The sequence below is a fragment of the Cebus imitator genome, unplaced genomic scaffold (assembly GCF_001604975.1).
Source record: "Cebus imitator isolate Cc_AM_T3 unplaced genomic scaffold, Cebus_imitator-1.0 Scaffold113, whole genome shotgun sequence".
NCBI lineage: Eukaryota > Metazoa > Chordata > Mammalia > Primates > Cebidae > Cebus > Cebus imitator.
The window spans coordinates 7,129,160-7,154,680 of record NW_016107428.1 but is presented as its reverse complement, the minus strand read 5'-3'; the positions used below and the strand labels follow the sequence as shown (position 1 = coordinate 7,154,680).

The 25,521-nt window shown below is 37.5% G+C and overlaps 1 protein-coding gene across 2 annotated transcripts in view; it reads left to right on the top strand.

The window, feature by feature from the left end:
• The window catches only part of GTF3C3 (general transcription factor IIIC subunit 3), a 48,938-nt gene that overhangs the window by 11,331 nt on the left and 12,086 nt on the right, over nt 1–25,521 (top strand). For both annotated transcript variants that reach the window (XM_017538756.2, XM_037742093.1), the window contains exons 7-16: nt 2,997–3,144; nt 3,716–3,818; nt 8,067–8,170; nt 9,772–9,943; nt 11,948–12,150; nt 12,467–12,568; nt 13,331–13,466; nt 15,394–15,631; nt 16,303–16,493; nt 18,161–18,285. In XM_017538756.2, coding sequence (XP_017394245.1) covers nt 2,997–3,144; nt 3,716–3,818; nt 8,067–8,170; nt 9,772–9,943; nt 11,948–12,150; nt 12,467–12,568; nt 13,331–13,466; nt 15,394–15,631; nt 16,303–16,493; nt 18,161–18,285 — 1,522 coding nt within the window. The remainder of the gene's footprint in view (nt 1–2,996; nt 3,145–3,715; nt 3,819–8,066; nt 8,171–9,771; nt 9,944–11,947; nt 12,151–12,466; nt 12,569–13,330; nt 13,467–15,393; nt 15,632–16,302; nt 16,494–18,160; nt 18,286–25,521) is intronic.

Sequence of the window (25,521 nt, the reverse complement as noted above, 5' to 3'; positions counted from 1 at the left end):
TTATTGCATATGTGCCAATGAAATGTTAATGATCCAGGGTCTTTTATTATTTTATTATTTATTTTATTATTATTTTATTATTTATCTTGAGCCAGTACATAATATTTTAAGACTATAAAAATTTTCTTTTACAGTTGGCACGTTATTGATGGTGGTATGTATTTTATTCTAAAATATACCCTACTGCATTTACTTCTCTGGTATGCTGCAAGGCAAAACAAAGTAGGAAACATTTTTGTTGAGCAGTGCCTTGTGATATGCTTTTTATTCTAGAGATATCATATTATATTTTGGTCTAGGAGTAAAATCTCCATCAGGGTACATTAGAGTTAACCCTATTAATCCCATGGCCTTTATCACAATGATGCTTAGCTGTGAAACTCTCCCTTACCCTCCCAGGGATGGGTTATACAGGACTACTAGAAAGCATTTCTAGGAAATTTGTTGAGGGAAGGCAACCCTAAGTTGATCCCTGATGGAATACCATGAGCACTGAAGGTCTTCCCAGGTTATTTGCTGTTAGTTAAATCTGTAGTTGTCACAGTGGTTAGTCCAGTAGGCTTTGACTTTGTGAAATGTTAGGTGGCCTATATAGTAAATTGGTTTTCCACTTCCATTATATATAATACTTTTTTGAGTATTATATATGATTAATGATTGTCAGTCTGCCAATGCCACTAAGGTCTTTCCTTCACGGAATTCTATCACTGCAACTTCTGTTTAGGTTTTCCCTTCAATCCCTACTTTCCCTCCAGAAATATTATTGAATATATCTTTGGCACTAGATACTATACAGGAAACCAGGATGGCTACTATTTAACAACTTTTTAATATCCCCTGCTCTTGTAAACCTTAGTGAGGGTGATAGGCAGTAAATAAATAGCTAAATATGTAGTACATCAGATGTTGATAAAGTAATATGAAGAAAAATAAAGCAGGAAAAAGGAATAGGGATTTGAGGTATGGGCAGTGTTATTTTTAAGATAGAATGATTAGAGACGGACTTAATTCTCTGTGGTATGGTCATACTGACTAAAGGTGAACTGAAGGAGGTATGAGAACAGATATTCAGGGAAGAGTATCACAAGTAAAGGAAATGGCATGTGCAAAGTTTATTTAGGGATGCTGAAGAATTAAGGGAGCAGTGCAGAGAGGTATCAGGAATAGATCATTTAGCCCTTTTGGGCTATTGTAAGGGCTTTGGCTTTTATTCGGAATGAGTTTCGAAGTCACTGGAGGGTTTTGAGAGGAAAAGTGCCATGGTCTGACTTAAATTTTAAATGCATCAATTCTGGCTGCTCTTTTGAGAATAGATTGAACAGTGGAAGGGCAGAAACATGGAGACCAGTTAGGAAATTACTATAGTGATACACAGAAAGGAAAATGGTAACGTGGACCAGGATGGAAGCATCAGAAGCTGGTAGGAAGTAATCAGATTATGTATGTGTTTTGAAGGCTGAGCTCTCAAGATTTTCTGATATATTGAATATGAAGGGTGGGTTGGGGAGGTGGAAAGGGTATAGAGGGCGACACTTCAATGTTTAGAAGTCAGGAAGAAGAAGAAACAGCAGGAAGACTAAAAGGAAATGACAAGTGAAGTAGGAGGAAACAGAGAACAACGTGATGTTCTAGAATTTAATTGAAGAAAGCACTTCAAGGAGGAGGGATGATCATCTGTGTGAGATACTACAGATAGATCATGTAAAATGAGCACTGAGAATTGACAGATTTAGCAACAAGTTGATTGGAAATATTGGCTGAGTGGGGAAGAGGAAAAGTTGATTGGATTAGGTTAAAAAGAGAATGGGAGGAGAGGCATTGGAGATGGTATGAGGGGTGGACAACTTTGGGGGAATTTGCAAAGGGAGCAGAGGAATGGGTTGTAGGGATGGGAGAATTTTTTAAGTTGAGAAAAATTACAATTTATTTAGGTGGGAGTAATCAAAAATTGAGGAACACATTGAAGATTTGTGAGGGAAGGGGCAGTTTCCTGAGTAATATCCTTAAGTAGATTATAGGGAATGGGATCAAACTCGGGGTTATTTTCATGTATACAATCATTTATCTCTGATAAAGGGGAAGGCAGATGATACGGCCAAAGATACTGGTAACAAGATAGAGGTGCTGGATATATGTGGGATGTTCTGATTTGATTCCCTTTTCTTGGTAAAAATATCAAGCAAGGTCATCAACTGAGAGTGAGGACTGGGAGACTGCTGGAGGTTTGAAGATAGAAGATGTCAAATAGTTGTCTAGGACATTACTGCCCCACAGACTGGCAGTATTTGCATCACCTGGAAGCTTGTCAGAAATGCAGGATCTCAGGCCTGCCCCAGCTCTACTAGATCTGAACACGTGTTTTTACAAGATAGTCAGTTGATCCATATGCACATTCAAGTTTGAGAAGTACTGAAATAGGTAACTAGTAATACTGCTCATCAGTACCACAGACCTGCTTGAGGGTACTGGTCATTAATTTAGAGTGAGACCAGTTGGCATGGTCAGCTGGGCAGGTGGTAGTGAAGAGTAGATATAGTTGGATTTTAACCAGGCTTGGAATTTTATTGAGTGATTTTAATCAAGGAAGAGCAGCAGGGTAAGAGAACTGAGGATATGTGCAAAGGAGTAATTATAATGTTGGGCCACATGGAGAGGGAAGAAAGTAAGTACAGGAAGGGTGCAGGTGATGGTGAAAAAGTGGTAGGACCTATGCTTTGTAGATCTGTTGAGGTAGAAGAGTTTGGTATTGGATTACAGAGGGAATGAGCTGGAATGATTTTTGGAGAGTGAGATGCTTGAAATTATGACACTGTTTTAATGACGTTGCACATTTTTTCTGGATCAGTTCTGATTATGATTTTAAGAAAATATATATTTCTCTCAAATTCTAAGAAAATGAAAATCACCATTCATTGTTATATAGCCTAAGCAAGAAATGAGTTTTATAATTGACGTTAAGTAAACATTCATCCATTTTGCCACTTACTTTTTTTTAGGAGTTACTATGAAGCCAATGATGTTACTTCTGCTATTAACATAATTGATGAAGCTTTCTCAAAACACCAGGGCCTAGTCTCCATGGAAGATGTTAACATAGCAGCTGAACTATATATTTCAAACAAACAGTATGACAAAGCTTTGGAGGTAGGAATGCTTATGTGTTTCTCTGTTAGGTTTTGAATGTGTTTCTGTGTTCTAGAAATTCTTAAAAATTGGCAGTTCTTCGTTTTAGTTATGTATATATATAAAGTCTGTATGAAACAAGTGATTTCTAGATTCTGTAGCAATTCAGTGTGAAATAAGTGCAGTTACATAATAAAAAAATATTGCCATTATCACAGGTGCCAAGTATGTGTGTACTTCAGGGTAGCAGGACTCAACAGTCAGATGAATTGCTGTGATTTAGTTCTTAAACTGGTTGGGGCAAGGTAGGTTGGTTTGTTATAGAAGAGTTATATATATTTAGTTTGCATTAGTTAATAGGATATTAAAATGTTAATGGGTCACAGAGTTTCTCTCTTCTTTTTTTCTTTTTTTATTATCTCGGAAGTCCAAGATCAAGGGTTTCTCATTTTTAAAAGACTTACTTTTTCTTTTTATAGCCTATTTTTATATTAGGGATTATTTGAATTGACTGTACAAATCTTTGCATTATGAAAATGTTTTTCATACGTAACTATTTTATTATTTCCTTTCTTCTTTCCCATTGTTTTAGGTAATTACAGATTTTTCTGGAATTGTGCTGGAAAAAAAAACTTCAGAAGAAGGCACTTCAGAAGAAGGCACTTCAGAAGAAGGCACCTCAGAAGAGAATAAAGGTTGTAGTTTCCTCTGCTTAGGAAAGTGTATATAATCCTCTCTTGGTCATAAGGTGGTGTTTTAGAGTGAAAATTTATTTCATACTGTGGTGAGTTGATAGTTAATGTTCTCATAAATTTTCCCAAGAAGCATTTTTTTCTCAGAGATTTCATATCTTGTGAGTATTGACTTATAAGTAATCTTTAAAAAAATTTGTTTTGAGTCCCTTTTATTTTTTAGTATGTCCATTTGAACATGGCATTTTTCACTGACAATTTTTTTCATTTTTAAAGGGAAAAAAACAAATTACAGAAGTTTATCAAAAACCGTTAGCGCTAAAGCAATTTACTTTTCAAATAGGATCTAAAATGCTCTCATTTAAAAAATTCTACCTTAAGCTTAAGCATTCACATAAAAAGTAGAAACTAATGTGATTACTCTACATTGTTTGAAAACTCAAATGTATAATTAGTGATCTGGTTAGAAAGTCATACCTAAGTGTGGCTTGCAGAGTCTCTTTGTACCATACTCATTAACCTATTCTGTAAAAATACTAACATTCAAGACCCTATATTAAGTTGTAGCAAAATTGATCTTTATGAGCAGAGTATATAACCATGCTCTTGTAAGAAAATTCCTGTATGGTACCTTCAGCCTCTACCCTCTGAGGATTTTGATGGACTCTGAGGAGGGGCAAGTGGGTTGGTACTGAGTCCTGCGTGCTTCAGAACAACTCCCTCCGTGGCCTGTCATGATGCCTAAAAATTCTGTCATTATGTAATCCTTTGGGCTAAGGCATAATTATTCGGAAACAAAAACTGTTATTTAAAATATGATCCATCCTAATGGTGAGTAGTAATTCACTTACACAGGCCAGCCTGTGCTAATTCATAGAGAGTAAGCCCAAGGTGAGATATGGGACAGATAAATATTGAAGTGGAAAGTTGTTGAGGAAGGGAAACTCAGTTCAATAAGTTTCTTGTAAAGGACTGCTGGGTGTGTGGAGAATACACAGATGAGTATAACATTTGCTTCTCTCAAGGAAGTGGAGGTGGAAGAGGCGTTCAAATGAAATGTATCCAGTTTAAGAGTTGTGTGATAATTTCTGTAGCACAGTTGATGCTATGGGAAAATAGAGAAAGGCAGTATAGAAGGATCAGAAGATGTTTACAGAGGCCCAGTTTAAGCAGACACCATGGGGAGTGTATCCATACTGAGTCACAGGGTGTGGGAGCACTGCTTGGATGAGCAGGAGCAGATCACAGGCTATGGTTGGGACTGTTGAGTGATCAGGGTGGTGTGAATTTCTGATTAAGATTTTTCTTCTTAATTGTGTTAAAATTATTGCTGTCCTTTGTTTTGAAAAATATTAGAAATGCTAAGTTCTGTTCCAGTTTTAATTGTATATATAATCATTTTGTTGTTTAATATATTTTATCCTCCGTTCCTCCCTCCCTGTCTCCCTAGAACATAAATCAACAACAGGTTAGAGTTTAAGTAGTGCCTTTTTTATTTTTTAGTATGCAAAATAATGGTGCATCTTAGATCTGAAATCTGGCAGCTTAGAGTTGATGAAATAACTTTAAAGAAAAAGATATGTCCAAGCCTGGCGCAGTGGCTCAAGCCTGTAATCCCAGCACTTTGGGAGGTCGAGGCGGGTGGATCACGAGGTCAAGAGATCGAGACCATCCTGGTCAACATGGTGAAACCCCGTCTCTACTAAAACTACAAAAAATTAGCTGGGCATGGTGGCACATGCCTGTAATCCCAGCTACTCAGGAGGCTGAGGCAGGAGAATTGCCTGAACCCAGGAGGCGGAGGTTGCGGCGAGCCGAGATCGCGCCATTGCACTCCAGCCTGGGTAACAAGAGTGAAACTCCGTCTTGGAAAAAAAAAAAAAAAAAAAAAAAGATATGTCCAAAAGACTGGGAGAATAAAACAAATCTGAAGTAAGCAAGGGTAGTTTCTAGTATGCATTTTTAAAAATGAGACCATTTATTGGTAGATATTGTATTGCCTATTGACGGTCACATTTTTAAATTCTTCTAAATGTGAAAGACTTGATGAGAATTCAGGAGAATATAGTATCAGTGACACAAAGACAAGCTTTTTAAAAGTTAGCGTTGTTAAATGTTAGTTAATAATATGTAAGCTGTAGGGGCTATACATATATATATTACCTTCCTTGGAATTATCAAATTGCCATTAAAATATCTCAATCTAAATACTAATTTAGATTTACTAATCTAAATACTAATCTAAATACTCTCAATCTCCATACTTACCTGATTGAACTGGTAACAGTTTGTGGACCTGCACAGGTCCCAGACTATAGTTTGAGTAGCACTGCCCTGTAGCATTATGAAGTGACCTTCGTACCTTTTCAAATGTAGTTGGCCTTGTCTCATACTGAGATTGTGACTATTTTTTGTTTGTTTGTTTCCATCTGCCTGCAACAAAATTTCAGCTTTCCTGAATCACTTGATTTTAGGCATAATCTTGTATTCAACAAAGGTTGTGTTTTACTTTGTGATTTGATATGAAAGCAAGGTTTCTGACTTACACATCTGTACATACTGTATCTTTAAGGCCTATGCTGAGATTTAAAGTATTTCATACACTATAAGTTACCTTTCTTGCTGAAAGTTAAAACATATAGATATATTTTATTGGACTTAGTCTGTTTGGACTTCTATAACAAAAGACCTGAGACTGGGTAATTTATAAACAATAGAAATTATTGCTCACAGTTTTGGAGATTAGGAAGTCCAAGGCACCAGCAGATTTGGTGTCTGGTGAGGGCCCTTTTCTCATAGATGGTGCCTTCTTGCTGTGTCCTCACGTGGCAAAAGTAAGAAACAAGAGACGTCTTTTACGAGGGCACAAATCCCATCCACCTAACCACCTCCCAAAGACCCACCTCTTAATAACTTCACCATGGGGGTTAGGTTTCAACACAGGAATTTTGGTGAGACACCAACATTCAGACTGTTAGCAAACAGCATTTTAGAAAGAAAATTAAAGTGATGGAGTTGGAATATAGAACCCATACATGATAAAGATAGAATCCCATTTTAGTAAAGTCAAAGGCTCATTAAAATTACTGCATTGTGTTTAGTCCTCACTCAGACCTTAGTTACTGTCCACAGAAGAAATATGCTGTGGATATAGCCTTGAGTTAGACATGGTTCTTGCCCTCATGGAGCTTAGGGCTTAGTGTGAGTAAATTTATATGGTAGGTAAATTCTCTCTTTGAGCAGACTGAATATCTCAACTGGATTTCTAATATCAGTTATTGTCTCAGAGCTCAGTGATAAAAAGTCTTTTAATTAAACTTGTCCATATCCTTCTATAACTTGGTAATTTTAGGCAATATAGTCTCCCCTCAGTCTTCATGAGAGATTGGCTCCAGGAAACCCCTTATACCAAAATCCTTGGATACTTAAATCCGTTATATAACATAGTGTATTATTTGCATATAACATGTAAACTTATTAAACTTTGCAAAATACTTTAAATGTGCATAAAAATTCCTTTAATTTCCCAGGGCTTTAAAAATTATTTTGCTGTAATGAGTTTTTAGAAAACAACATAGTATTATTTTATCCTTTTCTTAGCCTATTTCTAGTGAACACTAAAAAGAGACTTTTCAGTTGGGTGCAGTGGCTCATGCCTGTAATCCCAGCACTTTGGGAGGCTGAGGCGAGTGGATCACGAGGTCAGCAGTTCAAGACCAGCTTGGCCAAGATGATGAAACCCCATTTCTACTAAAAATACAAAAATTCTCCAGGCATGGTGGTGGGTGCCTGTGATTTTAGCTACTTGGGAGGCTGAGGCAGAGAACTGCTTGAACCTGGGAGGTGGAGGTTACAGTGAGCTGAGATCACAACACCGCACTCCAGCCTGGGCGACAGAGCAAGGCTCCATTTCAAAAAAAAAAAGAGAGAGAGACCTTTCAATTCAAGAAAAAAAAAAAAAAGAAGGTTCATACATCCTCATTGTTTTTGTCATTTTAGTTCTCTGTAGTTTAGTAGAAGATGTGAGAGTATGTTTTGGATAAGTATGTAAGGTATTAGAAATAGAATAGGAAGCATACTTGCTGCCAAAGGACAGACTGAAAGAGATATAAGAACTTGTTAATGGAATTGGCCACATTAAGAATTGACTGTGGAATCATTTGCTTTGAATGAAATAAATGAGATCTTACATAGAAGATACATATTTTAAGTTTGCATATAGGAACTGCTTCTTGTCTGTCTATTCCCCAGCTCCTGAGAATGTTACCTGCACTATACCTGATGGCGTGCCAATAGATATCACAGTGAAGCTGATGGTCTGCCTTGTACATCTCAACATCCTTGAACCACTTAATGTATGTAACAAGATCTGCACTTGAGATACTTCATCACATGTACTATCTGTTTTCTTTAGATGTCAAGAAATTATAACTTGACTCTAGAATTTCACATTTCTTAATAATTAGGGAAGTAACAATAAGCATTAAATAATTTTGTAGGAATATCTTATAAAAACTAAAATTGTTTTGGAATTGGGCTTATAGTAATTTATTTTTCTTTTAAAATAACAATCTAAAGATCAGAATTTGAGATTGTCCTTAGACAGTTAGATCATTGGTAATAATTCTGACAGCTATTCTTATTTGCTGACTTTGGACCAAGTATACTGTTGTTAAAAAAAAAAAAAGGACTTATATCTACTTTGTGGACCTTAGAATAAGACATTGAGTAAAATATATAAATCCGTACCCTCATGAGTCAGGATGTCTTTTTTGTTTTAATGGGATTAGATAACGAATAAAATAAATACATAACATACAGGACATTGTCTGGTGATTAAGTGTTCTGGGAAAAAAAATCAAACAAGGAAGAAAATAAGGAATATTGGGAGCAGGGGAAAGCTGCAGTTTTCAATAGGGGATCAGGTGACATTTGGCTGCGTGCCACAGCATACACTTATAATCCCAGCATTTGGGAGGCTTAGGCAGGCAGATCTCTTGAGCTCAGGCATTCAGGTCCAGCCTGAATGGTGAAACCCTATGTCTACAGAAAATACAAAAAATTTAGCTGGGTGTGGTAGTGCACACCTGTAGTACCAGCTACTTGGGAGGTTGAAGTGGGAGGATTGGTTGAACCCAGGAGGTAGAGACTGCAGACCCTGTCTCAAAAAAAAAAAAGTGACATTTGAATAATGACCTGAAGGAAGTGAGGAAGTAAACCATGGGGATATCTAAGGAAACAGCTTTCCAAAAACACAGAAGCCCTGAGGCACGGGTGTTGGTTAGAGGAAGAGCAAAACAGATCAGCTGTGTCTTAGTTCTTGCATTGCCTGCCTCTAAACAGATCCACAAAATGTGTTTAATGGGTATGAGTTTTTAAAAATAAAGATGCAGAAGTGAACAGAAAAATGACTATATAAAGCTGGTTTTGTTAAGCCTTGCTCCTTTTCAGTTTGCCTCATATAACTGATATGTAGGTTAAAAAGAAAGCTGTAGACTTTGGGAGGCTGAGGCAGGTAGATCACTTGAGGCCAGGAGTTTGAGACTGGCCCCAACTTAACTAAACATACAAAAATTACCCCTGCCTGGTGGTGCACATCTATAATCCCTGCTACTTGGGAAGGTGAGGCATGAGAATCACTTGAACCCAGGGGGCTGAGGCCGGTAGATCACTTGAGGCCAGGAGTTTAAGACTAGCTTGGCCCGTCTCAACTAAACATACAAAAATTAGCCCGGCCTGGTGGTGCACATCTGTAATCCCAGCTACTTGGGAAACTGAGGCACGAGAATCATTTGAACCCAGTGGGTGGAGGTTGCAGTGAGCAGGATTGTGCCACTGCACTCCAGCTTGGGTGACAGGGTAAGACTTCATCCTTGGGGGGCGGGGGAGAAAAGCTACAGATAGATGTGCAGGTTTGTAATAAATGTTTAACTTTGGGCTTTTATTTGTGGTCTAGCCTCTCTTGACAACACTAGTAGAACAGAATCCTGAAGATATGGGAGACCTATACCTAGATGTTGCTGAAGCTTTTCTGGATGTTGGTGAATATAACTCTGCACTTCCCCTCCTCAGTGCTCTTGTTTGCTCTGAAAGATACAACCTTGCAGTAGTTTGGCTTCGTCATGCAGGTAACACTTTTAAGTGCAAGTATTTCTGGTTTCAGGGCAGTTTTTGAAAGTCAGTATTTTAAATTGTCTTGCTAGGCTACTAAGTGATTTCTCCATCACTAATGCTTTGGAGGAACGATTTACTTAATGATACCAGAGTGAAGTAGGACTCACATGTCCCTTAAATGCCTGTCTTGAACCTGTCTTAACCATAGGCTCTGGTTTCCAGCACAGGATTGTCAGACTTGGGGGCAAAATCTACTTTTGAAGAGGTTTTACAGACTTATATTTAATATGTTATTTTGGGAAAAATTAATATATTTTTCATGCTCTTTGAGCCACCCATGCTCAAAATTGGGTTTTATCAGCCATTTATTACACTGTGCCTAAGTCCACAGTAATCTGAAGTGAATGATTTAGACTAGAAAAGATAGCTTAAGAACATGATTACATCTTTTGAAGAAATACATGAAAGCAAAAAGTATTACTGATTCAACATGAAAGACACATTAAAAATCGAATAGTCTTAGTTTCAAATTCTGCGTGATGGCAGAAAGCTCCAGTGGCTCTTAAGTTTTACATGATGACAGAAAGTTCGCTATAGCTAGAGAAGCATTGATTGGCATTTTGGGGTAATAGCACACTCACATCACAGATATGATCTAGGAAAGAGAGCACTTAATGATTAAGATAATAATTTTCTGTTTAGATGAATGAATAAGAATACAAATGTAATACCGTCATAAAAAGTTGCATTATTTGTAAGATTTGAATTTTAAAGACATGAGCAGGTTACTTGAGTTTTTATTGCCTTTCTAATTAGGGCTGTGATATTGAAACTGCTCCTTTGTTACTAATGATGTACACTTTAAAAATCCTATTTAATCATGATTCTGTTAAATGCTATTTCCATTTTGAGCCCATGTAGCTTGAGATGAATGGAAGGTAAAATCTCAGAGTCATCTAAAAATCATAAAGAAATTTGGGATCAGTATATATATAATTAGAGGAATTCAGTGCTTGTAGCATAATAACAAAATGTTTTTAAAAGTGAAAAATAAGTAAATGTAAGAAATTGTGATGTCATTGTGATGGTCCATTCATATTAATGTCCTTCCATTATTATCAAAATTTAACCTAAAGATGATGGTCAGGAGAGATTTGAGATAGCAACTGGAGGCAGAAATATTTAGGAGATCCAGTGCAGTGAAAAGGATGGAAAGAAGAAATGCTTACAGAGACTCATTTTCAGGTTTAAATGATTGAATGTATTGATTGATTGGGTGTAAAGTTTGAGAAATAGGGCCCAGTATCCTCACTTGTGAGAATGTACCAGGAACTAATTGAGTGGGATGAGAGGAAGTAGTTTATATTGAGGATCACAAAACTTGGGAGCCTGGCATGTAACACAAATGAGTGAAGTGGGAGAGAGAATGCTAGGGAGAGGTGGGAACTGACGAGCCCTTTCTAAAGGGCAGTTTCTCTGCTTAGACTGATGTGCCATGTGGGAATGGGGCACCCACTGGTGCCAAATACAGAATTTTCAAAAGACTCTGGTACCCTGGATTTTATTAAAATCCTAATTTTAGGAAATATAGGATGGTAATAGTTTTTAAAAGCATTGTGGCCTAATAAAACACAACTTTGGGTTACACTGGTCTGCCAATTGTGTGCTCTGGTTTATATATGTGAAGATGTTTACTGCAGTATTATTTATTAGAGTAAAAATTTGATTTTTATGTAACCATTCAAAATGCCAATGAAGTCAGTGTTTAATGCTCAATGAATAAAGCAGAACCCAAAATTATATGTATACACTGATTACTACTTATAGCAATTTAATTAGAGAGATTGACTGATTGATTGATAGAGATTAGGGATAGATGTTTCAGAGTACTAGAAATACATATTCATTTTTTGTTATAATTTTTTATATTGCTATATTTCTTTTCAAATGGAAAGGCCACTTTGGCCAGTTTACAAATCTGTAGTTCATACTTAACGCTTTTTTTAAAATCGTCTTAGAATGTTTAAAAGCCTTAGGCTATATGGAGCGAGCTGCCGAAAGCTACGGCAAGGTGGTTGATCTGGCCCCACTCCATTTGGATGCAAGGATTTCACTTTCTACCCTTCAGCAGCAGCTGGGCCGGCCTGAGAAAGCTCTGGAAGCTCTGGAACCAATGTATGATCCAGATACTTTAGCACAGGATGCAAATGCTGCACAACAGGTGGGCCATGTCACATAGAGGGAAGTTTTTCTTGGTACATTATATTTTAGAACTTTCTCCTCAGTTAAGGATGTCTCTATAGCTTACATCCAAAATTTTATTTTAGTGTATTAAATTCGGTGTTTTTGAAAAATAATTTTAAGTGTTAGGTTGTTTAGCCACTTATTATAAATTGTAGTTTTTAAAATACTGGCACTTAATTCTGAAAAATGCAAATGTTCTTAAAGTTTCGTTTTTAAAAATGTTTCTATGCAAATAAAACAATTTATGGAAAAGGAATCTTGTTAGGCTCATTATCTTGTGCTTATTTGTTTAGGAACTGAAGTTATTGCTTCATCGTTCTACTCTATTGTTTTCACAAGGAAAAATGTATGGTTATGTGGATACCTTACTAACTATGTTAGCCATGCTTTTAAAGGTGGGTAATGATCTTTCTTTATGTTAGCCTTGATGACTTTTTAAATGTTTACTATTTTATTTAAACATAGATTATACTACTTTATAATTGTTTTACTACATTAAACTCAGACTCTAAAAGTGAAAATCCGATAAAAACAAAAAAGCTAGAGTTTATTGGCATATGACTAAAAGTTCTTGACAACAGCTTAAGTGAAAATCTTCCCTAGTACATATTTAGAAAAGTGAGCACCATAGTGCTATCAGATATGCGCCCAGTAGACAGTACTGTGAGCCAAAATTACTCACTTTGCAAAACTATTTTCCAGATCTAATATTCTTTCTGAGTCTGGCTTATTTGCAGGGAGGTAGCTCTGTGGGTGTATCTCTGGGGTGTGTATGTGTACATGTTATAATGTTAATGTGAATTGCTTTTTTTCTTTCTGAGGCGAGGAATGTGACGCAAAATTCCTTTGGTAAGAAAAAAAAAGTCAGTTCTTTCTAATTTAGTTTTTTAATGTAGTAATTTGGTTTTTTTTTTTTTTTTTTTACTAAGGGAGCTTTCAGTCACATTTGTGACACCTGTGACCCATAGGTTTTCTTTAGAAAATTATTCTTTAGATCTGGGTATGGTGGCATATGCCTGTGGTCCCAGCTACTTGGGAGGCTGAGGTGTGAGGATTGCTTAAGCCTAGGAGTTCAAATCCAGCCTGAGCTAACATAGCAAGACTTTAAACAAAAAAATTATCATTTAAAAAATCTGAAATTTTCATCTTGAATTCAGGTGGCAATGAATCGAGCCCAAGTCTGTTTGATATCGAGTTCCAAATCTGGAGAGAGGCATCTCTATCTTATTAAAGTATCGAGAGACAAAATATCAGACAGCAATGACCAAGAGTCAGCAAATTGTGATGCAAAAGGTAATTACTTCATTTGCATTATATTATATAAAATGTGGTTTAATTGAAAAAGACTCATGAAGTAACGTTGGACAGTACTATAACTGAAAATATATCCTTTTCAAATTAAATGAAATATCCTAATCTAAATCTCTCAAGGGTAATAAACACATTTGGTGTTAAAAAGGAAAGGCTAAATGTAAATACTTAAAAAGGAAAGCATCTGCTTCGATCTGTGAAAGAAGTAAAACAAAACTTTTCATTTTACTTTTTAAAAAGAAAATATATTTTAAGAAATTTGTGTAGATGACAGTATAGATTTGTCCAGAGACTTCACTTAAATATATTCCATTCTCTATTAGATAATTTTTAACAACTGTAGCAATAGTCACAGAAACTCTGAAAATAAGTTGCTGTGACCCAGTCTCAAGTAATACAACTTTAAAAGATGACAGCTTCTACCTCTGCAGCTTGTTTTGAACCATGTTTCCTTATGTTATATTTTTCTTTTTATGTGATCTGCCTGTTTTCATTCAGTGATTCCTCATTGGAGGTTCATGGTTAGTTTTTCTTAGGCTCTTAAATTTTGTTGTTTTAAATTTTATCATGATGAGGATCACATTACACTGGTGTACCAGGATAGGATGAACTAAGCCTATTTGTATTACATGAAACTTCGTACGCTAATATTTTCACTTTATGTTTTCTCATAGATATTTTATCATCTTGCTCTGTTCTCTTCATAGTTATTATATTTAAGGTTATTACATTCCATAATTTAATCATTTTCTTATTTTTTGGCCTATGATCACTTTTGATAATTTTCCTTTATAACCAATAATGTAGTAGCATTTTCATACACACAGATTTGTTCATATTTTGATTGTTTAGGATAGATTCTCAGAAGGAAAATTATTGGATCAAAGACAGTAAAATTTTTTATGGCTTTTGATACTTAAAAGGGAGGCTTTTTACAAAGAACTAAGGAAGAGAAAGAGGTTGTTAAAGAGACATTTTAAGGCAGAGAAAATTGAGATCAGAAAAAGATAAAGAACAACTTGATTCTCAAAGTACGAATTTGAAATCATTTGCTGAGCAAACATTTGAATGCCTGTATGTCCATAACCCTCTATCACTGGGGTCCCCAATCCTGATACCAGTCTGTGGCCGACTAGGGACTGGGCCGCACAGGAGGGGAGCAGTGGGTGGGCAAGCGAACATCACCACCTGAGCTCCTTGTCCTGTCAGGTCAGTGGCAGCATTAGATTCTCATAGGAACGCAAACCCTATTGTAAACTGCCCACGCGAGGGATCTAGGTTGCACGCTCTTTATGAGAATCTAATGTCTGATGGTCTGTCACTCTCTCTCATCACCCCCAGATGGGACTGTCTAGTAGTAGGAAAATAAGCTCAGGGCTCCCACTGATTCTACATTTTGGTGTCGTGCAATTATTTGATTGTATATTACAACATAATAATAATTGAAATAAAGTGCACAATAAATACAATGTGCTTGAATTATCCTGAAACCATCCTTTTCACCCCTGGTCCATGGAAAAATTGCCTTGCATGAAATTGGTCCTTGGTGCCAAAAAGGTTGGTGACTGCTTCTTTATGGGACTGTATTCATAGAAAGTAAACTTATTCTGCCCTGGAGGAGATATATCCTCGCCAGCATGGAGAAATGCAGATGGGATTAGCTGGAACTTGTAGAGAACAGATTCAGATGCCTGGCATTGCAGATTGTTAAACTGGAAGAGTAGAAAGGGGTAGTATTGAAGGAGTGTAAGCAACCAACTACCCCTTCTCATCTTTGTCAGGAGAGCACTGGCAACAATGTAGGCTCATGGTTATTAAGCTTCTCTTAAAATTGATGATGTGAATTTTTCTAATACTGCTGTTTCTGGAAATACAGTGTCCTAACTGGTTTTCATTGGTCTCATTTTAGCAATATTTGCTGTGCTCACAAGTGTCTTGACAAAGGATGACTGGTGGAACCTTCTGTTGAAGGCCATATACTCCTTATGTGACCTATCCCGATTTCAAGAGGCTGAGTTGCTTGTAGATTCTTCATTGGAATATTATTCATTTTACGATGACAGGCAGAAACGCAAAGAACTAGAGTACTTTGGTCTGTCTGCTGCAATTCTGGACAAAAATTTCAGAAAGGCATACAACTATATCAGGTGACTTCCCAGTTATTTATTTCAATTAGATTCTTTAATAGAGTAAGTATATTTACTTTGATTAGAAGCTACTTTATTTTTGGTTGTACTGTTAAACAATAAACTGTTTAATTCAGTTCGTTGGTGATTGTCAAAGGCAGTATATGAGAGCATTCACTCTAGGGCCAGACTTTCTGGGTTCGAATCCCAGCCCTGACACTTACTGGCTGTGTGACCTTAGGCTAGTTAGGTAATTTCAAGTGCTACAGTCTCCACTTATAAAAGGATATCATAATACTGTGATCTCTTAGGGTTATAATAAAGGTTAAAGGAGTTATATATAAAGCCTTTTAACAATGCCTGGCAAATATTATGAGTTATTATTCAGTACTGCAGCTATAGTGGGCAGGGAGAGAAAAAGTGAAACCTAAGCCACTTGCTTCTGTTTTAGTTTAAAAGTTCTGTTGAAAGTAGAAATAAGATGTAGAAATACTAACTTAAGCAGCGTTTTCTGGGAAAAAATCTTTCATTGCGTAGGAGAGTTTTGCTTTAAATAGATTGAAACTGTCTGCTTTTCCTTGTTGGAGGGTAGTACATTTCAGTGCTGGTAGGACAGCACTGAAGGGTTTTATTTTTAGAATCAGGAAGATTTTTACATTATTTTACCCTTCACCCTCTTCCTGCAATTTTAGGATAATGGTAATGGAAAATGTCAATAAACCCCAGCTCTGGAACATTTTCAATCAAGTTACCATGCACTCCCAAGATGTACGACATCATCGCTTCTGTCTTCGTTTGATGCTGAAAAACCCAGAAAATCATGCCCTATGTGTCTTAAACGGACACAATGCATTTGTATCTGGTAGTTTTAAGCATGCGCTTGGTAAGTGTCCTGGCACGTGACTTTGTCAAGCATAAATAGTGTGGCGAAGAGCCTAGCCTCTGCAGTGGAACTGTCTGGGTTAATTAGCAGCCCCACTGTGACAAATTATTCTACCTCCTCCTGCCTCAGTTTGTTTATCTCTAAAATGGAGATAATAGTTGGACCTACTTTGTAGAGTATTGTGAAAATTAACTGAGTCAATATAGAGAAATTAAAACAGTGCCTGGCACATATAGTAAGTGGATATAATAGCAAAAATGGTCATTACTAATATTAATATTTATTCTTATTAAGCTTTGGTTGTAAAAGGCTTATATAGGTCTTATAATTCATTTTAAAGGTCAATTCTCCCTGCTTAGGCCTATTTATTTTTAAAATGATTTTCATTAATTATGGATGCTTTTGCCACCTGATTTTAATTTGCTATAATGCAAAACATATTCAAGATTTGCTGAAAGTTCATTCCTTTAGGAGATAAGTCTATATTAAGATTTATTTATGCGATGCTTACTAATTCTAATTAAACTCAAGAAAACGTCATTAATCATTTATAATAAAGAATTTCTGTAATAAGGAATCAGAAGTAAATAAGTATTATATGCAGACTCTCCTTTAAAAAAAAGTTAAGAAGCAAACAAGTGGAAAAATACCTAACCAAATCTTTAAACTTAAAATTAGGCATGTATGTTCTGCCTAAAAGCTGGTTTGCCAGATTTAGATCTTATGAGTAAACTATGGTTTTTGGCTATTTAATACTTTCATGATTCTTTGTATATGGCTGGTGTTTTTCTAATTGTTCATCCGGTAACCTCAAACATCAGATGTTGAAACACTCCTCTTTTGTGTTTGCTTTGTGGAATTTTTTCAGATTAAGAAAATATAAATATTTATTTTCCTATATTAGAAACTTTTACAAAAGGTTAAAATGATAGACAAATGGCAGTCTACCATCTTTGCTGCCTAAGAGATTCAGTGGTGCCATTCCTTCCAGAATAGAAGCCAGAAGGAATAGAGTTTTAATCTATGTGATATATTATATCTTATTCCTTTATGAGAAAAACTTGCTTAAATTCCCCTACTTCATATGATTAGGCTTTTGACATGAGATGATTGTATATATGGAATACATGTAATTCATAAATCCCCAAATTCTTATTCTGTTACTGGATACAAAATAGTTGCTACGTTTGGGAAAACAACACCATAGTCTAAAAAACAAAACTTTCCTCTTCTCACCTCCATGATCTACCACATTTGAATTTATAAAACAGATCAACTGAATTTATAAAAATGTTCACCAAAACACATATCCTCCATTCCTTTCCAAATAGATTTAAGGTCATAAAATAGACGATTATTTATTATGATAAATTGTTTATTTTGGAAGTATTACTTTACACGGAAATGTGTAACTGTGCCTAGAAAAAGTTAATTTAGTTATTCATATTAATCTTCATGGTCAGGATACATTCACGGGGAACTTCTAATTATGTTATATTTTATACATTGTTTTAAAATTCAAACTAATAGGTGTCTGGTTGATATTTAAGACAGAATGTACACCTTGTATATGTTAAAATCAGTATGTTTGTTTAGCCTTAAAAGTGGTGAAGAAATAAGGAACTCTGTTCTTGTTACACGGTCTGACACCACTGCTCATTTTCCAGGACAGTATGTGCAAGCCTTTCGCACTCACCCTGATGAACCTCTCTATAGCCTCTGTATAGGCCTAACCTTTATTCATATGGCATCTCAGAAGTATGTGTTACGGAGACATGCTCTTATTGTACAGGTAATTATTTGAATTTCTCATTATTTGTTTCTTAAAAATTAATATACTTAATACTTTTTTTAAAATCCTGCTTCAAAAGTAATACACAATGCTCAGTACACATGATGGGAGTCCTCAACAGTTTATGTTCAGCACTCAGCATATAGTTATACGTGTGGTTAAGACTTATTACAGCAATATAGGAAAGGTACACAGCCAGATCCTCAGGGACAAAGACGCAGGTAGAATCTGGAGGAATGCACTGGCAAGCTTCCTTATAGTCTGGTGCCCCAAGGTCTCTAGCTGTCTTAGATACTGAAGATTCATTTAATTTAGTTTTAAAAAATATGTAATAATACAACCAGTAATATGATTGTGACTGTTTCCTTACAGCATCACCAACAAATTATTATTTTAAAATTTTCTTTGTGGTTCTTATAATAATTTGAAAAATTATGTTTCATGTTCTTGTTTACTTTTTTAAAAATTATACTTTAAATTCTGGGGTACTTGTGCAGAATGTGGAGGTTTGTTACATAGGTACACATGTGCCATGGTGGTTTCATGCACCCATCAACCTGTCATCTGCATTGGGTATTTCTCTTAATGCCCTCCCTCCCCTAGCTCCCAACCCCCCAACAGGCCCCAGTGTGTGATGTTCCCCTCTCTGTGTTCCTGTGTTCTCATTGTTCAACTCCCACTTATGAGTGAGAACATGCAGTATTTGGATTTCTGTTCTTATGTCAGTTTGCTGAAAACGAAGGTTTCTAGCTTCATCCATGTCGCTGCAAAGGACATGAACTCATCTTTTTTTTTTTTTGAGATGGAGTCTTGCTCTGTCACCAGGCTGGAGTGCAGTGGTGCAGTCTCGACTCAGTGCAACCTCTGCCTCCCAGGTCCAAGCAATTCTTCCACCTCAGCCTCCCAGGTAGCGGTGTGTGCCACCACGCCTGACTAATTTTTGTATTTTTAGTAGAGACTGGGTTTCACCATGTTGGCCAGGAAGGTCTTGATCTTTTGACCTTGTGATCCACCTGCCTCGGCCTCCTAAAGTGCTGGGATTACAGGCATGAGCCACTGTGTCCAGATGAACTCACCCTTTTGTATGACTGCATAGTATTCCATGGTGTATATGTGCCACATTTTCTTTATCCAGTCAGTCTGTCATTGATGGGCATTTTGTTTGGTTCCAAGTCTTGCTATTATGAACAGTGCCACAATAAAAATATGCATGCATGTGCCTTTGTAATAGAATGATTTATGATCCTTTGGGTATTAGTAATGGGATTGCTGGGTTAAATGGTATTTCTATTTCTAGATCCTTGAGGAATCACCACACTGTCTTCCACAATGGTTGAACTAATTCACACTCCCACCAACAGTGTAAAAGCATTCCTATTTCTCCACATCCTCCCCAGCATCTGTTGTTTCCTGACATTTTAATGACTGCCATTCTAATTGGTGTGAGATGGCATCTCATTGTGGTTTTGATTTGCATTTCTCTAATAACCAGTGATGATGAGCTTTGTTTAATATGTTTGTTGGCTGCATAAATGTCTTCTTTTGAGAAGTGTCTGTTCATATCTTTGCCCACTTTTTGATGTGGTTGTTTTTTTCTTGTAGATTTGTTTCAGTTCTTTGTAGATTCTGGAAAATGGCTTTTTGTCAGATGGATAGATTGCAAGAATTTTCTCCCATTCTGTAGGTTGCCTGTTCACTCTGATGATAGTTTCTTTTGCTGTGCAGAAGCTCTTTATTTATTTTAATTAGATCCCATTTGTCAATTTTGGCTTTTGTTGCCATTGCTTTTGGTGTTTTAGTCATGAAGTCTTTGCCCATGCCTGTACCCTGAATGGTATTGCCTAGGTTTTCTACTAGGGTTTGTATGGTTTTAGGTCTTACTTTTAAGTTTTTAAGCCATCTTAATTTTTGTCTAAGGTGTAAAGAAGGGATCCAGTTTCAGCTTTCTGCATATGGCTAGCCAGTTTTCCCAACACCATTTATGAATAGGGAATCCTTTCCCCATTGCTTGTTTTTGGCAGGTTTGTCAAAGATCAGATGGTTGTAGATGTGTGGTGGTATTTCTCAGGCCTATTCTGTTCTGTACCATTGGTCTATATATCTGTTTTGGTACCAGTACCATGCTGTTTTTGTTACTGTAGCCTTGTAGCATAGTTTAAAGTTAGGTAGTGTAGTGTGATGCCTTCCGCTTTGTTCTTTTTGGTTAGGATTTTCTTGGCTATGAGGGCTTTTGGTTCCATGTGAAATTTAAAGAAGTTTTTTTCCAATTCTGTGAAGAAAGTCAATGGTAGCTTGATGGGGATAGCACTGAATCTGTAAATTACTTTGGGTGTATGGCCATTTTCACGATATTGACTCTTCCTATCCATGAGCATGGAATGTTTTTCCATTTGTTTGTGTCCTCTCTTATTTCCTTGAGCAGTAGTTTGTAGTTCTCCTTGAAGAGGTCCTTCATATCCCTTGTTAATTGTATTCCTAGGTAAGTTATTCTCTTTGTAGCAATTGTGAATGAGAGTTCACTCATGATTTGGCTCTCTTTAAGTCTGTTATTGGTGTATAGGAATGCCTGTGATGTTTGCAAATTGGTTTTGTATCCTGAGACTTTGCTGAAGTTGCTTATCATCTTAAGGAGACTTTGAGCTGAGACGATGAGGTTTCCTAAATATACAATCATGTCATCTGCAAACAGACAATTTTACTTCCTCTTTTCCTAATTGAATACCTTTTATTTCTTTCACTTGACTTATTGCACTGGCCAGAATTTCCAATACTATGAACAGAAGTGGTGAGAGAAGGCATCCTTTCTTGTCCTGGTTTTTAAAGGGAGTGCTTCCAGTTTTTGCCCATTCAGTATGATATTGGCTGTGGGTTTGTCATAAATAGCTCTTTTATTATTTTGAAATATGTTCCATCAATACCTAGTTTATTGGGTTTCTGTCCTGAAGTGCTGCTAAATTTTGTTGAAGGCCTTTTCTGTATCTATTGAGATAATCATGTATGTGATGAATTACGTTTATTGATTTGCATATGTTGAACCAGCCTTGCATCCCAGGGATGAAACCGACTTGATCGTGGTAGATAAGCTTTTTGATATGTGGCTGGATTCGGTTTGCCAGTATTTTACTGAGGATTTTCACATCAACAAAATTTTTTCATCAGGGATATTGGCCTGAAATTTCTTTTTGTTGTGCCAGGTTTTGGTATCAGGATGATGCTGTTCTCAGACTGAGTTAGGGAGGATTCCTTCTTTTTCTGTTGTCTGGAATTCTTTCAGAAGGAATGGTACCAGTTTCTTGGTACCTTTGGTAGAACTCGGCTGTGAATCTGTCTAGTCCTGGACTTTTTTTGGGTAGTAGGCTATTAATTACTGCCTCAATTTCAGACCTTGTTTCTGGTCTATTCAGAGATTTGACTCCATTTCTGCCTTGTTTAGTCTTGGGAGGGTGTATGTGTCCAGGAATTTATCGATTTCTTCTAGAGTTTCTAGTTTATTTGCATAGAGGTGTTCATAGTATTCTCTGATGGCAGTTTGTATTTCTGTGGGATTGGTGGTGATATCCCCTTTATCATTTTTTATTGCATCTATTTGATTATTCTCTCTTTTCTTCTTTGTCTGGCTAGTGGTCTATTTTGTTGATCTTTTCAAAAAACCAGCTCCTGGATTCGTTGATTTTTTTGAAGGGTTTTTCGTGTCTCTGTCCCCTTTAGTTCTGCACTGATCTTAGTTATTTCTTGTCTTCTGCTAGCTTTTGAATTTATTTGCTCCTGCTTCTCTAGTTCTTTTATAATTGTGATGTTTAGGTGTTGATTTTAGATCTTTTCTGCTTTCTCTTGTGGGCTTTTAGTGCTATAAATTTCCCTCCACATACTGCTTTAAATGTGTCCCAGAGATTCTGGTATGTTGTGTCTTTGTTCTTATTGGTTTCAAAGAACATCTTTATTTGTGCCTTAATTTCATTATTTACCCAGTAGTCATTCAGGAGCAGGTTGTTCAGTTTCCTTGTAGTTGTGCGGTTTTGAGTGAGTTTCTTAATTCTGAGTTCTAATTTGATTGCACTGTGGTCTGAGAGACTGTTATTATTTTTGTTCTTTTGTATTTGCTGAGGAATGTTTTACTTCCAATTATGTGGTCAATTTTAGAATAAGTGTGATGTGGTGCTAAGAAAAATGTGTATTTTGCTGATATCATGTGGAGAATTCTGTAGATGTCTATTAGGTCCGCTCGAGCCAGGGCTGAGTTCAAGTCCTGGATATCCTTGTTAATTTTCTGTCTTGCTGATCTAATATTGACAGTGTGGTGTTAAGCCTCCCACTGCTATTGTGTGGGAGTCAATGTCTCTTTGTAAGTCTCTAATAACTTGCTTTATGAATCTGGGTGCTCCAGTATTGGTTGTATCTTTACTTAGGATTCTTAGCTCTTCTTGTTGCATTGATGCCTTTACTGTTACATAGTGCCCTTCTTTGTCTCTTTTGATCTTTGTTGATTTAAAGTCTGTTTTATCAGAGACTACGATTGCAACCCCTGCTTTTTTTGCTTTCCATTTGCTTGGCACATATTCCTCCATCCCTTTATTTTGAGCCTATGTGTGTCTTTGCATGTGAGATGGGTCTCCTGAATACAGCACACTGATGGGTCTTGATTCTTTATCCACTTGGCCAGTCTGTGTCTTTTAATTGGGGCATTTAGCCCATTTATATTTAAGGTTAATATTGTTATGTGTGAATTTGATCCTGTCGTTATGAGGTTACCTGGTTATTCTGCCCATTAGTTGATGCAGTTTCTTCATAGCATCAATGGTCTTTACAATTTGGCATGTTTTTGCAGTGGCTCATACCAGTTATTTCTTTCCATATTTAGTGCTTCTTTCAGGAGCTCTTGTAATTCAGGCCTGGTGGTGACAAAATCTCTCAGCATTTGTTTGTCTGTAAAGGGTTTTATTTCTCCTTCACTTATGAAGTTTAGTTTGGCTGGATATGAAATTCTGGGTTGAAAATTCTTTTCTTTAAGAATGTTAAATATTGGCCTCCACTCTCTTCTGGCTTGTAGGGTTTCTGCCAGGAGGTCTGCTGTGAGTCTGATCGGTGTCCCTTTGTGAATAACCTGACCTTTTTGTCTTGCTGCCCTTAACATTTTTTTTTTCCTTCATTTCAATGTTAGTGAATCTGACGATTATGTGCCTTGGGGTTGCTCTTCTTGAGGAGTATCTTTGTGGTATTCTCTGTATTTCCTGAATTTAAATATTGGCCTGCTTTGCTGCATTGGGGAAGTTTTCCTGCATAATATCCTGAAGAGTGTTTTCCAACTTGGTTCCATTCTCCCAGTCACTTTCAAGTACACCAATCAAACGTAGATTTGGTCCTTTCACATAGTCCCATATTTCTTGGAGGATTTGTTCATTTCTTTTCACTCTTTTTTCTCTAATCTTGTCTTCTCACTTTATTTCATTGAGCTTCAATCTCTGATATCCTTTCTTCCGCTTGAGCAATTCGGCTATTGATACTTGTGTATACTTCACGAAGTTCTCATGCTGTATTTTTCAGCTCCATCAGGTCATTTATGTTCTTCTCTAAACTGGTTATTCCACTTAGCAATTTGTCTAACCTTTTTTCAAGGTTCTTAGTTTACTTGCATTGAGTTAAAACATGCCCCTTTAGCTCGGAGGAGTTTGTTACTACCTACCTTCTGAAGCCTACTTCTGTCAATTGTCAAACTCATTCTCCGTTCAGTTTTGTTCCCTTGCTGGCAAGGAGTTGTAATCCTTGGGAAGAGAAGAGGTGTTCTGGTTTTTGGAATTTTCAGCCTTTTTGCGCTGGTTTCTCCCCATCTTCATGGATTTATCTACCTTTGGTCTTTGAAGTTGGTGACCTTTGGATGAGGTCTCCGAGTGGACGTCGTTTTTGTTGATGTTGCTACTATTCCTTTATGTTTGTTAGTTTTCCTTCTAACAGGCACCTCTGTTGCAGGTCTACTGGAGTTTTCTGGAGGTCCACTGTAGACCCTGTTTGCCTGGGTAACACCAGTGGAGGCTGCAGAACAGCAGGTTGCTGCCTATTCCTTCCTCTGGAAGCTTCGTTCTAGAGGGGTACCCACCAGATGCTAGCCAGAGCTCTCCTATTTGAGGTGTCTGTTGGCCTCTACTGAGAGGTGTCTCCTAGTTAGGATACACGGGGGTCAGAAACCCACTTGAGGAGGCAGTCTGTTCCTTAGCAGAGCTCAAACGCTGTGCTGTGAGATCTGCTGCTCTCTGCAGAGCTATCAGGCAGAGATGTTTAAGTCTGCTGAAGCTGCACCCTCAACTGCCCCTTCCCCCACGTGCTCTGTCCTAGGGAGATGGGGATTTTATCTATAAGTCCCTGACTGGGGCTGCTGCCTTTTTTTCAGAAATGCTGTGCCCAGAGAGGAGAGGGAGTCTGGCTGAAGTGGCCTTGCTAAGCTGTGTTGGGCTCCACCCAGTTCGAACTTCCCTGCAGCTTTGTTTACACTGTAAGGGGAAAACTGCCTACTCCAGCCTAAGCAATGGTAGACACCCCTCCACTCATGAAGGGTGGAGCTCAGACTGCTTCGCTGGCAGTGAGAATTTCAAGCCAGTGGATCTTAGCTTGCAGGGCTCTGTGGGGGTAGGACCTGCCAAGCCAGACCACTTGGCTCCTTGGCTTCAGCCCCCTTTCCAGGAGAGTGAACTGTTCTGTCTTGTTGGCATCTAGGTGCCATTGGGGTAAGAAAAAAAAAATCCTGTGGCTAGCTCGGTGTCTGCCCAGATGGCTTCCCAGTTTTGTGCTTAAAACTCGAGGATAGATGCAAGATGGCCATTTAGGAACAGCTCAGGACTGCAGCTCCCAGTGAAAGCACAGAGGGTAAGTGGACACCGCATTTTTATTGCCCACAGACCAGGAGATTCCCAGGCGGAGGAGCCCCACGGGTCGCCAGCGTGGCTGTTTTTGTCGGCGTGGCTGCTTTGCTTGCACCCCGGCATGGTGGTTCTCCATACAAAATACACTGGTCCGGGTGCCCTTTAGCTGGTGATTGGAGCCCCGGGAAGTTGCCCATTCATCCGATTCAAAAGGGGACTGAACAGGGAGCCAGGCCAGGAGATTCCTGGGCAAAAATAGCACCACGAATCTCAGTGCCGCTGTTTAAGCCGGTGCAGTGAGTCACCACATGGGAAATCACACAGATCCTGGCACCTTTTCAACAGATGACTGGAACACCTGGGAGACAGTCAACTGTTCAACTAA